The 13961-nt window shown below is 44.6% G+C and overlaps 1 protein-coding gene across 1 annotated transcript in view; it reads left to right on the top strand.

Moving 5' to 3' along the window:
* The window catches only part of LOC115463327 (oocyte zinc finger protein XlCOF6-like), a 40079-nt gene extending 27764 nt beyond the window's left edge, over nucleotides 1-12315 (top strand). Inside the window, exon 4 of the mRNA XM_030193735.1 lies at nucleotides 9481-12315. Within this exon, the coding sequence (XP_030049595.1) occupies nucleotides 9481-11582 (2102 nt within the window). The 3' untranslated portion in view covers nucleotides 11583-12315. The remainder of the gene's footprint in view (nucleotides 1-9480) is intronic.
* The last annotated feature ends 1646 nt before the right edge of the window (nucleotides 12316-13961 follow it).

The following is a 13961-nucleotide window of genomic DNA, read 5'->3' as shown; positions in this document are numbered from 1 at the left end:
TTTTTCATAGCAAAAACAAACAAAGTTTGCCAGAGCCTTCCAGCGCGCGGGGCGCACACCGCACGTGTGCGGCCATCTTCCCACCCCACTCAGTTTTTTCTTTTCCGCGGTGGAGAGTGGCTGTTTTGTCGGTCTCTCTCCTCAGGCCCAGAGAAAGAGCCTTCGTTTTTTTGGGGAGTTTTTCTCCCCTCTTTTGTCTTTCTTTTCTCTTTATTTTATCCTGTCTATAAAACAAACAAAAAAAAAAATCCCTTATTTCTTAGTTTGGTCCTTTAAGTTTCCTTTTGTCTTCGTCGTGGCCCTCTTAGGCCGCGCCTATGCGCTTTCTCATTTTTGTGCCTTTCTAATCGGCACAATCGCGAATTTTGACTTCGCTGCCGCAGTTTTTCCGTCCACATCATCGAGGACTCCCAGCGACTTCAAGAAGTGTACTCGGTGCAACCGGTCGATCTCAGGTACCAATCCCCACGCGTGGTGTCTTCAGTGCCTTGGCCCCGACCATCGCCCAGACGCATGTAAGTTATGTCTCCGCCTTAAGAAGCGGACACAGGCGTCGAGAAAAGCTCTTCAGGACCGTCTTTTCGGAGCTTCGACCGGTTCTTCAGCGTCGACATCGGTACCGAGGTTGGTGGCATCGATATCGGCACCGAAGATGGCATCGACTTCAGGAGCGCAGGTAATGGCTGTCTGGAGACCACCACACGCTGGGAGCAGTGAGCCATCGAGTGGGTCTCCACCTGCCTCGAAGTCTCCTGCTATGCAGGCCCCACGGGACCGAACACTCTCGGACCCGACCCCGAGGAGGCGTGTGGATTTCATGTCCTCCTCATTGGTACCAAGGAGTATCGATGACATGCATCGAGCGAAGGCGAAAGAAGCATCGTCATCGGTCTCCTTCCAAGCACGGTACCGGGAGCTCCGGGGTGTCGAAGGATTCGGCACCATTGACGCCGGGACGATCACTCTGACCCCGCAGCCTTGCTTGACAGCGACTCTAGACAAGCGCATCCGAGCCATTTTTCCAGGTCTCCTGGAGGGGTTGCTGCATCAGTCTGCTCCGGTACCAGGGGTGCTTGCGCTCTCCGTACCGTTGATGGAAGCGGCAGCTGGCTCTATGCCTGTGGTGAGGTCGCCGGTGCCGCCTGCGGCATTGGCATCGGTTGCCACCCAGGTCGACTCCCCGTCAACATCGATGGAGGGAGCGTCATCGTCGCCGGCATGGGAGTCGACCTCTCGACATTGCCGTCGAGGACTTGGTTCCTCGGCGTCAAGACGGGCCTGGTTTCGGACTGCAGTTAAGGAACTCTTGTCCGATACCGATGAGGATGCCTCGTCGGATGAAGGGGAGGATCCCAGCTATTTCTCTTCTGAGGAGTCTTGTGGTCTTTCCTCTGATCCTACTCCTTCACCAGAAAGAAAGCTTTCTCCCCTGGAGAGTCTTTCTTTCTCTTCATTTGTCTGGGAAATGTCTGTGGCTATTCCTTTCCCTGCTTTTTGCCACGTAAAGCAGCCCCAAAGCAGCTTACAATGAACTAATGAAAACAATTACAATGACAGATGCTCGATGTCCTTGACTATCCTTCGCCACCTAAGGAGTCGTCCACCGTTCCTTTGCATAATGTGCTCAAGAAGACACTTATGCAGAACTGGATGAAATCACTAAGTAATCCTACCATCCCTAAGAAAGCTGAGTCCCAATATCGGATTCACGGAGAACCTGAGCTGATGAAGTCGCAGTTACCTCGTGACTCTATAGTTGTGGACTCCGCTCTCAAGAGAGCCAGGAGTTCTAGAGACTTTGCCTTGGTGCCCCCGGGAAGAGAATCTAGAACCCTAGACTCTTTTGGGAGGAAGTCGTACCAGGCCTCTATGCTCGCTGCCAAAATTCAATCTTACCAGCCCTACACGAGCATCCACTTGAGGAACACGGTGAAGCAACTGGCGGATTTGGTCGATAAGCTCCCTCCGGAGCAGGCCAGGCCTTTTCAGGAGGTGGTCAGGCAGCTGAAGGTGTGTCGTAAATTCCTGTCCAGGGGTGCTTACGATACTTTTGATGTTGCATCCAGAATCGCTGCCCAAGGTATAGTGATGCGCGGACTCTCATGGCTGCGTGCCTCTGACCTGGACAATTGAGTCTGGCAGCAGATTGCGGATGTCCCTTGCCGGGGGTATAATATTTTTGGTGAGAAAGTCGAGCAAGTGGTTGATCAGATCACACAGTGGAAAACCGCTATGGACAATCTCTCCCGCCGGGCACCTTCTGCTACTACCTCATCAGGTAGACGATTTTTCTGGGGAAGGAAGAATTCTCCCTATGCTTATAACAAGCGTAGGTACAATCTTCCTTCTCGACAGCCTTCTCAGGCTCATCCCCAGCGCGCTCATTCTCGTCAACAGCGTGTGCCAAGGCAGGCCCCTGTGGCTCCCCAGCAAAAGCAAGGTACGGGCTTTTGACTGGCTCCAGCTGAGCATAGCTGCTATAAAGGTGTCTGTGCCGGACGACTTGCCGGTCGGGGGGAGGTTAAAATTTTTTTCACCAAAGGTGGCCTTTCATAACCTCTGATCGGTGGGTTCTTCATATAGTCTGGTTTGGATACTCCCTCAATTTGATCTCCAGAACTCCAAATTGCCCACCGGGAGCTCAGTCCTTCAGCTTCCAGCACAGGCAGGTACTTGCAGAGGAACTCTCTGCCCTTCTCAAGGCCAATGCGGTCGAGCCCGTTCCACCAGGGCAAGAAGGGCTGGGATTCTATTCCAGGTACTTCCTTGTACAAAAGAAAACGGGGGGATGCGTCCCATCCTAGACCTAAGGCCCTGAACAAATTCCTAGTCCGAGAAAAGTTCAGGATGGTTTCGTTGGGCACCCTTCTTCCCATGATCCAGGAAAACGATTGGCTATTCTCTCTGGACTTAAAGGATGCTTATACACACATCCCGATACTTCCAGCTCACAGGAGGTCTCTTTGTTTCCATCTGGGAGCGCAGCACTTCCAGTATTGTGTGCTGCCCTTTGGTCTGGCATCTGCGCCCAGGGTCTTTACAAAATGCCTGGCAGTAGTTGCAGCGTCGCTATGCAGACTGGGAGTGCATGTGTTCCCTTATCTTGACGATTGCCTGGTGAAGAACACCTCAGAGGCAGGAACTCTACAGTCCATGCAGATGACTATTCAATTGCTGGAGCTACTCGGGTTTGTTATAAATTACCCCAAGTCCCATCTTTTTCCTGCAGATCAATATAACATCAGAAAGATGTTATATTGATCTGCTGGCTTCTTTTTCCATATTGGATTTTGCAGATCGCTTGCCTTGTTGTTTTTTGGGACCATCTTTTTCCTGTTCAGCAACTGGAATTCATAGGAGCTCTGCTGAACTCACAGACGTCTCGTGCCTATCTTCCCGAGGCGAGAGCAGACAATCTTCTGTCTCTAGTTTCCATGGCCAGAGCGTCTCAGCAGATCACAGCTCGGCAGATGTTGAGACTTCTAGGCCATCTGGCCTCCGCAGTCCATGTGACACCCATGGCCCGTCTTCACATGAGATAAGCTCAATGGACCCTAGCTTCCCAGTGGTATCATGCTGCAGGGGATCTAGAGGATGCAATCCAGCTGTCCACTGATTTTCACTTCAGTGGTGGACAATTTGATCCAATTTGACCTTGGGACACCCTTTTCAAATTCCTCAGCCACACAAAGTGCTGATCACGGATGCATCCCTCCTGGGGTGGGGAGCTCATGTCGAAGGGCTTCACACTCAAGGAGTTTGGTCCCTCCAGAAAAAAGGTCTTCAGATCAATCTCCTGGAGTTTCGAGTGGTCTGGAATGCTCTAAAGGCTTTCAGAGATTGGCTGTCCAATCAAATTATTCAAATTCAGACAGACAATCAGGTTGCCATATACTACATCAACAAGCAGGGGGCACCAGATCTCGCCCCCCAGTGTCGGGAAGCCGTCCAGATGTGGCTTTGGGCTCGCCATCGTGGCATGTTTATCCAAGCCACGTATCTGGCAGGTGTAAACAACAGTCTGGCCGACAGGTTGAGCAGGATAATGCAGCCTCAAGAGTGGTCGTTCAACATGGGCGTTGTACGCAAGATCTTCCGAGAGTGGGCACCCCCTCGGTGGATCTTTTTGCCACTCAGCTCAATCACTGACTGCAGGCCCACGACAGACTAGCGTCAGATGCCTTTCTCCTTCATTGGGGGACGGGCCTTCTGTATGCATATCCTCCCATACCTCTGGTGGGGAAGACTTTGCTGAAACTCAAGCAAGACCGAGGAACCATGATTCTGATTGCTGCCTTTTGGCCGCGTCAGATTTAGTTCCCTCTTCTTCTGGAGTTGTCCTCCGAAGAACCGTGGAGATTGGAGTGTTTTCCAACCCTCATAACTCAGAACGAGGGGGCGCTTCTGCATCCCAACCTCCGGTCTCTGGCTCTCATGGCCTGGATGTTGAGAGCGTAGAATTCGCTTCCTTGGGTCTTTCTGAGGGTGTCTCCTGGGTTTTGCTTGCTTCCAGGAAAGATTCCATGAAGAGGTGTTACTTTTTCAAATGTTGTGATAGCAAGGCCCTAGATCCTCACTCTTGTCCTACACAGACCCTGCTTGAATACCTTCTACACTTGTCAGAGTCTGGTCTCAAGACCAACTCCATAAGAGTTCATCTTAGCGCAATTAGTGCTTATCATCAACATACAGAGGGTAAACCTATCTCTGGACAGCCTTTAGTTGTTCGTCTCATGAGAGCTTTGCTTTTCTCAAAGCCTCCTGTCAAACCTCCACCAGTGGCATGGGATCTCAACGTCGTTCTCACCCAGTTGATGAATCCTCCTTTTGAGCCACTGAATTCCTGCCATCTGAAGTACTTGACCTGGAAGGTAATTTTCTTGGTGGCTGTTACTTCAGCTCGTAGAGTCAGTGAGCTTCAAGCCTTGGTAGTGCATGCTCCTTATCTCAAGTTTCATCATAACAGAGTAGTCCTCCGCACGCACCCTAAGTTCTTGTCGAAGGTGGTGTTGGAGTTCTATCTGATTCAGTCAGTTGTCTTGCCAAAATTTTTTCCCCATCCTCATACCCGCCCTGCTGAACGTCAGTTGCACACCTTGGACTACAAGAGAGCATTAGCCTTTTATGTGGAGCGGACAAGCCCCTTCAGACAGTCCACCCAAATGTTTGTTTCTTTTGATCCCAACAGAAGGGGAGTCGCAGTCGGGGAACGCACCATTTCCAATTGGCTAGCAGATTGCATTTCCTTCACTTATGCCCAAGGTGGGCTGACTCTTGAGGGTCATGTCACGGCTCATAGTGTTAGAGCCATGGCAGCGTCGGTGGCTCACTTGAAGTCAGCCACTATAGAAGAGATTTGCAAGGCTGTGACGTGGTCATCAATCCACACATTCACATCTCACTACTGCCTTCAGTAAGATACCCAACGTGACAGTCGGTTTGGGCAGTCGGTGCTGCAGAATGTGTTCGGGGTTTAGAATCCAACTCCACCCCCCTAGGCCCATTTTTTTTTTTTCCATTTCAAGAAGTCTTTATTGAATATTAAACTCAACACAGAAAGCAACACACCATTCCATCATTACAAGATGTTATCAAAAGATTAAGATAATACAGTTCCTTTCTGCACTATACGTGAAACTAACATTTTGCATACAACAATAGTGAACAATTAAACTTCAACATTTTTAGGGTTTTTGAGAGATATTAATTCCCCCTACCTCCCCCCTCCCCCCACCCCCCTCAAAGGTATGGCTCAGCATACACCTGTCCACTGGGTCTAGATATCCTTCACCTTTCATTATGGGAACTGTTCTAAGAAGGTACCCCCCCCTAGGCCCATTTTTATTGTTTCAGGCTGCACTCTAAGTTAGATGTTTCTGTTTTAGGTCAATCTCTGTTATGTCCTCGCCGTTGCGAGGCCCAATTGGCCTTCTTTGTTGTTTTGAGTGAGCCTGGGTGCTAGGGATACCCCATCAGTGAGAACAAGCAGCCTGCTTGTCCTCGGAGAAAGCGAAGATACACACCTGTAGCAGGTATTCTCCGAACACAGCAGGCTGATTGTTTTCACAAACCCGCCCACCTCCCCTTTGGAATTGTTTTCTTTCTATGGCTTTTTGATCTGAGCGGGGCTCTTGCGCGACGGGCGGGAAGATGGCCGCACATGCACAGTGTGCGCACCCCTTGCGCTGGAAGGCTCTGGCAAACTTAGTTTATTTTTGCTATGAAAAATTGCCGTTCCTGGGCCAACATGGACACTGACCCATCAGTGAGAACAATCAGCCTGCTGTCCTCAGAGAATACCTGCTACAGGTATGTATCTTTGCTTTATTTATTTATTTAATACATTTATACCCCACATTTTCCCACTAGTTGTAGGCTCAATGTGGCTTATACATAACCATAGGAAAGGCTACGGTTCAGAAAATATAATTAAACATTGTAGTAGTAGGTTATTAGCACACTAGTAAAAAAGGCCCGTTTCTGACACAAATGAAACGGGTGCTAGCAAGGTTTTCCTCGGAGTGTGTATGTTTGAGAGAGTGTATGTGAGAGTGACTGTGTGTGAGAGAGAGAGTGAATGTGCGAGTGTGTGTGTGAGAGAGAGAGAGTGAGTGAGTCTGGGTGAGAGTGTGTGTGTGAGAATGAGTGTGGTGCAAGTGCGTATGTGAGACACAGTGTGAGAGAGAGAGAGTGTGTTTCACACAGATACAGTGTGTGCGAGAGAGCGAGTGTGTGTGAGACACAGACTCTGTGTGAGACTGAGTGTATGAGACCAAGAGAGTGTGTGAGTGACTGTGTGACACAGAGAGTGAATGTGATACAGTGTGAGACATAGAGTGTGTGACAGACAGTGAGTGAGAGAGAGAAAGACATTGACTGTGAGAGAGAGAGTGCGTGTGTGACAGAGATACCTCCCCCCCCCTCTGGTGTCAGGCCCCCCCCTCCCTCCCTCTCTCTGGTGTCTGAGCGTTACTGTGCAGGACGCTGAGCTCTGGCTGTGCTTTCAAGGAACTGACCAATCCTATTTAATAGAATGCCACCTCCAACATTCTGAAGCCGAGAAACCTCGTGTGGTTGGTCACTTCTGCTTGTGACGAACCCGGAAGTACGTGATGTCAATTCAGGAGATGGATACAGAGAGCAGGAATGCCTCAGCCATGCAGTCAGCTTCAGAATGTTGGAGGTGCGTTTTATTATATAGGATTGGTAACATTTGAAACAACAACAAATAACAAAAGATAGTGAAGAATTATGCAATATAACTAGCCATTAAGCCTGTTAAAATGGGCGAGATTTCCAGCTACCCTCCTCGCTGCCGCTCCCTCCCCCCTCTGTGCTGGGCCCCCTGCACTGACCTGACAGTGCCTCTCACCTCTGTGTGAAAGCGCTGCAGGCAGCAGCAGATCGCTCTTCTGCTGCCTGCAGCGCTTCCACACGGAAGTGAGAGGCACTGTCAGGTCAGTGCAGGGGAACCGATACGGAGGGGAGTGGCGGCGGGGATGGGGGGGGGAGGGTGGAGGTTGGTGTGCTCGATGTTTGTTTCCAGGCAGTCTGACTCCGTTTCCCTCTCTGTTCCGCCCTCTGACGTCATCACGTCTTTACGCGAGGGCGGGATAGAGAGGGAAGTCTCTACTGCGCATTTGCAGGTGAGTCGGTCACTTGCCATTTATATGTTTGATAAAGTCCATGGATTATGTTGAAAACAGGTGAAAGTACATTAGGTTGAGTCTGTAGGATATGCCTTCTTGAATATGGTGGTCTTCAATAGTTTTCTGAAATTTAGATAGTTCTGGGTTGATTTTATGGTCCTAGGCAGTGCATTCCACAGTTGTGTGCCTATGAAGGAGAAGTTGGATGCGTAGGTAGATTTGTACTTAAGGCCACTGCAATCTGGATAATGTAAATTTAGGAAGGATCGGGAGGTATTGGAACTGTTTCTGGGTGGTAAATCCACCAGATCTAGCATATATTCATTTTTTTACCCATTAAAGGAACTTTTTTTTATAAACATTTGGCCATCTTGACACTTATCTTCCACCCTTGGATTGGTTTGCTTGCAATTTCGTGTGGAAGTTTTTTGGTTCTTTCTCGTCTTTGGACTTCAAGACCTGATATATCACCGTACTCCATTCATAAACTGTTCTTTCTGTAAGTTAGAGTGAAGACAAACTTGTTATTTATTTATTGCATTTGTATCCCACATTTTCCCACCTATTTGCAGGCTCAATGTGGCTTACATAATGCCGTAATGGCAATTGCCATTTCCGGATTGAGAAATACAAAATGGTTCTTAAGTGACAGAGTAGATTAAGCAATCAAGTGTAGCGAGATCATTTCTGGCATGAGAAATAGTAGTATGGCTATAGAGTTCATGAGTGACAGGGAAAGTTAAGCAATCAAGTGTAGAGAGTTCGTTTCTGGGATGAGAAGTAGAGTGGTATAACGATAAAGTTCATTAGTACAGTTAAGCAATCCAGTGTCGAGAGTTCGGTTTTGTCCTGTTCTGGTATGGGTTTAGTTGTCTGGTATTTAGGATGGATCATTGTGGTATGCCTTTTCGAACAAGTTGGTTTTTAATAACTTTTGGAAGTTTGTTAGGTCGTGTATTGTTTTGATGGCAGTCGGCAGGGCATTCCATAGTTGCGCACTTATGTAGGAGAAGCTGGATGCATATGTTGATTTATATTTTAGTCCTTTGCAGCTAGGGTAGTGAAGATTCAGGAACGTGCGTGCTGATCTTTTTGCGTTTCTGGTTGGTAAGTCTACGAGGTTTGTCATGTATACCGGGGCCTCGCCATGAATAATTTTATGAACCAGGGTACAGATTTTGAACGCAATACATTCTTTAAGTGGGAGCCAGTGTAGCTTTTCTCTTAGGGGTTCGGCGCTTTTTGTATTTCGTTTTTCCAAATATGAGTCTGGCTGCTGTGTTTTGGGCAGTTTGGAGTTTCTTAATGATTTGTTCTTTGCATCCGGCATAGATTGCATTGCAGTAGTCTAGGTGGCTTAGCACCATTGATTGTATCAGGCAGCGGAATATTTCCCTTGGAAAGAAAGGTTTTACTCTTTTGAGTTTCCACATTGAGTGGAACATTTTCTTTGTTGTATTTTACCTGTATTGTATTGTTACCTGACACTGGCCATGTTTCAGTAGGAGTCTGGATCTGGGGTCGTTACTTCTTCACTGTCAAAACTTCCTGATAACCACAGATTATAATGTTCTCAATCAGACCATTCTTCAAGGCTCTTATGTCTCCACACTACCCTTTCCAAGGGACATCTCATGTTCTCATAAACTTGTGGTGTGTGAAGACAAACATTTCAAGAACTGGTTTGCAAATAAGAAACATTCCACTTCTGAAGCCACACACAGGTTTTCGTGTACTGGGTTCTATCATTCCTCTTATTATGCACAGAAATATTTTCAAAACTACCCCGTCTTCTAACACTTGATTAATACCTTTTATTTATATCCACTAGGTCAGCCAATCACACAAGAAAGAAAGAGAGAAAAGAATCAAGGAGCAGATCCTGTAAAAACAGAACAAATTCAAAGGCAATCAGAAAATACCTCTGAGAATATTTCCCAGGGACGTAAGAGGAAAAACACAAGGAGTGATCACAAGGAATCAGAAGAGAAAAGAGACCCTGCAGGGTACTCACTGGATGGAGTCACGAAGGGTGAGAGAAGTTACAGAGAGCTCACTAACAGTAATGGGCACCAGAGATACTTAGCAGAGAAACCCTTCCAAAATCATAATAGTGGTTACCTGACTTCTTACCTTGACAAGGGAGAGGAGAAAAGAAAAAAAGGCCAGCAAGAATTTGCATGTACTACATCTAACAGCAGCATCTATTTTATACATCTTCATGGTCCAAAGAGCTTGCCCTCATTTTCAAACCTCCAACTGCAGAAAAGCAGTCGCACAAAAGACAAAACAGAGAAGTCATTAACATATACGGAGTGTAATAAAAGCTTTGCTGGGAGTTCAAGTCTAAAATGCCACCAAATGAACCATATGGAAAAGAAACCATTTAAATGTACAGAGTGTAAGAAAAGCTTCACTGGGCTGTCAAAACTAAAAAGGCACCAAATTATCCACACTGGAGCAAAACCATTCACATGTACTGAGTGTAACAAATGTTACGCTCAACTTTATTTGCTAAAAAGTCACCAAATAATTCACAAGGCAGAGAAACAACTTACATGTAGCGAGTGTAATAAAATGTTCAATAGGTTTTCAGAACTAAAAAGACACCACATGATTCACACTGGAGAAAAGCCATTTAAATGTACTGAATGTAATAAAAAGTTCACGCTGCTTTCAAATCTAAAAAGCCATGAAATGATCCACAAGGGTGAGAAACCATTTATCTGTACTGAGTGTAATAAAAGGTTCACGCTTCTTTCAAATCTAAAATGCCACCAAATGATCCACAAGGGTGAGAAGCCATTTACATGTACTGAGTGTTATAAAAGGTTCACACATCTATCAAATCTGAAAAGCCACAAAATGATCCACACAGGAGAGAAACCATTTACATGTACTGAATGTAATAAAAGTTTCACTCAGCTTTCAGGATTAAAAAGCCACAAAATGATCCACACTGGAGAGAAGCCATTTATATGTACTGAGTGTAATAAAGGGTTTGCACAGCTTCCACGTCTAAAAAGACACCAAAAGATCCATGTGGGAGAGAAACTATTTACATGTACTGAGTGTAATAAAAAGTTCACACAGATTTCAAATTTAAAAAGCCACCAAATGATCCACACAGGTGAGAAACCATTTACATGTACTGAATGTAATAAAACATTCACTCAACTTTCAAATCTAAAAAGCCACCAAATGATCCACACTGGAGAGAAGCCATTTACATGTACTGAATGTATGAAAGGTTTTCCACAGCTTTCACGTCTAAAAAGACACCAAATGAGCCACAGTGGAGAAAAACCATTTAAATGTACTGAGTGTAATAAAAACTTTAAGCAGCTTTCAAGTTTAAAAATCCACCAAAGGATCCACAAAGGGGAGAAACCATTTATATGTTCTGAGTGTAATAAAAGTTTCACTCAGCTTTCAGAACTAAAAACCCACCAAATGCTCCATACTGGAGAGAAACCATTTACATGTACTGAGTGTAATAAAGGGTTCGCACAGATTTCACGTCTGAAAAGACATCAAATGAGCCATACAGGAGAGAAACCATTTACATGTACCGAGTGTAACAAAAGTTTTGCTCAACTTTGCACGCTAAAAAGCCACCAAATGATTCACAAGGCAGAAAAAATATTTTCATGTACTGAGTGTAATAAAAGGTTCAATCAGCTTTCAGAACTGAAAAGACACCAAATGATTCACACTGGAGAAAAACCATTTACATGTTCTGAGTGTAATAAAAAGTTCACACAGCTTTCAAATTTAAAAAGCCACCAAATGGTCCACAAAGGTGATAAACCATTTACTTGTGCTGAATGTAATAAAAAGTTCACGTATCTTTCAAATCTGAAAAGCCACCAAATGATCCACACAAGAGAGAAACCATTTATGCCTACTGAGTGTAATAAGAAATTCACATAACTTTCACATCTCAAAAAACAGCAAATGAGACACAAGGGTGAGAGGCCATTTATATGTACTCAATGTAATAAAAGGTTCAATCAGTTTTCAGATCTAATAAATCACCAACAGATCCACTGTAAATCTGAGAGATTGAGATCATACTCTCTGTAACCTGGCTTAGGAATGGGGTTCATTACTGTCATGGTATGCACAAAACCATACCGGATAAATTGCCACAGAGAGAAATTATTTATATGTCCTGATTGTAATAAAAGCTTCACTTGGCTTTCAAATGTAAAATTAAAAAACAAAATAAGAACATGAGTCTTGCTGAGTACTTTTATGTGAAGGTTCTATTGTATAACATCTTCAGCAAACCTCAGCAGGATTATGCTTCAATTGAAGTATTACTTGAAAGAAAAGGAAGACTGCATACTGGCCAGATGTTGACCAAGATAAAAGCTGCACTTTGACTAACGATGGTGGTAGCAATAGTGCAGATGAATCTTCAGTGGACTTGTTCATGGACCCAGAAGAGCAGGAGATCAGCCACAGCAGTTAATGAAAAAGTTGAGAAGATTAACTACAATTGTGTGGACACCCTATATTTGGGCCAAGAGGATATACCGAGAGAACGTGCCAAAAACTGCAGGAAAGAGGAATATTGTCATGGGAAAAGTTTCAAAAAGTGACCGATATGAATTTAAGGCCATAGAATGTTATTAAATGGACGTGGGAATAATCCACTATTTCTGGGATGGGCGGGACAAATGGTTTGTTCTTTTGGCCGCTGTCGGAGACAGGGTGCTGGGCTCGATGGACCCTTGGTCTGTCCCAGCATGGCGATGCTTATGTACTTATCCCTAATTTTAAATAACATACAGAAGAGTTAGTGAGAGCATCTTAACTCAATTGAAGGCTTTTATAAAAAAAAAGAAATGGAAAGAGAAGGAGGGTCCTTGTTGGGAGCATTAGAGCTAAAGTATCTGCTGAAAAAGAAGTTGGGGGGGGGGGGGTCTTAGAAGGAAACAACAGAAGAAAGTTGGTATAATAAGAGAAATGATTTGAAAAAGATAATAACCAAAAGAAAGGCTGATGCATAGGGAAGGGAAGGGGATCCAGAAGAGTGCAAATAAAATAGCTGATGGGGGGTGGGGGGGGGGAGAGGTAGAGAGAGAGAGAGAAAGCAATGTCAGGAACAGAGTACCAACATCACCAATAAGGTGATGATAGAGAGAAAAAATCTAAAATTATATGAGCATGAAATAAATGAAAGGCAAGCTAAGTTGTTAACTGAAGGGGAAGACAAAAGTTGGGAGAAAAACCTAGAGATGGAGAAATTAATAACTGAGCTCTTAGCCTCTGAAAATACCTGTATCACAAATTAATCAAATCCAATATTCTGCAGCAGAAATGGTTACTGGCAGAATTCTACCAGCAAGGATACAGGGTCAGGAAAAGATGAGAAAAAGGACAGCTCATTCTTGGAAAATGTGTATTGAGGCAAAAATAAAATCATTATAAGCAGAGGTGTCCCTGGTAGATGAGTATCTCACAGGATTAACATCAGTAAAGATAATAAGAAAGATCCAAAACATTAAATTGAGGTCTGCTACATTGACAGAGTAAGACCTTAAATTTCTATGCTTCAATAATAAATTAGAATTAGCAGTAGAAGTACAAAAACTGCAACGATATGAAGAGAACAAAGAGAGATCTCAAATTGTTCGGAAAGAACCAAAAACAGTTCTACAGGGAATTGGGAAAGAAGTTAAGTACAGTGGCTCGCTGTGAAGTTCCAACCTTTTGAATTATTAGTCTCCTAGGATTTTGCGCTACTATCTTCCAAGTATTAAGGAAAATTGACTCGATGATGTTCAGAGAGCAATTAAAAGCATATCTGTTTTCTAAGGCCCCCTTTTATTAAGTTGTGTTAGTGTCGGCCATGCGGTAATGCTAATGGAGCTCATTCGTATGAACAGGCTTTGTTGGCATTATCGCACTGGCAGATGCTAGCGTGGCTGAGTAAAAGCGGGCCTAGGTTATTTGGTGAAATGTACAGTCTAAGAAACAATAGTTAAGCTTAACAATACTACTACTACTACTACTTAACATTTCTAAAGCGCTACTAGGGTTACGCAGCGCTGTACAATTTAACATAGAGGGACGGTCCCTGCTCAAAGAGCTTACAATCTAAGAGACAAGTGAACAGTCAGTCCAAAAGGGGCAGTCAAAAACAATAACAATAGCTAAGCTTACCTTTTTATGGTCTGTGATTTTTTTTTATGCTAGTGATTTTTTTTAATTGAACTCATTGAATTTTTACTTTGTATTGTCAGTATTGTTTTTCTGGGTCTATATATATATATATATATATATATATATATATATATATAT

Source organism: Microcaecilia unicolor, chromosome 1 (assembly GCF_901765095.1).
Source record: "Microcaecilia unicolor chromosome 1, aMicUni1.1, whole genome shotgun sequence".
NCBI classification, from domain to species: Eukaryota; Metazoa; Chordata; class Amphibia; order Gymnophiona; family Siphonopidae; genus Microcaecilia; species Microcaecilia unicolor.
Note: the sequence above shows the minus strand (reverse complement) of the source record. Positions and strands in the feature narration are given on the sequence as shown.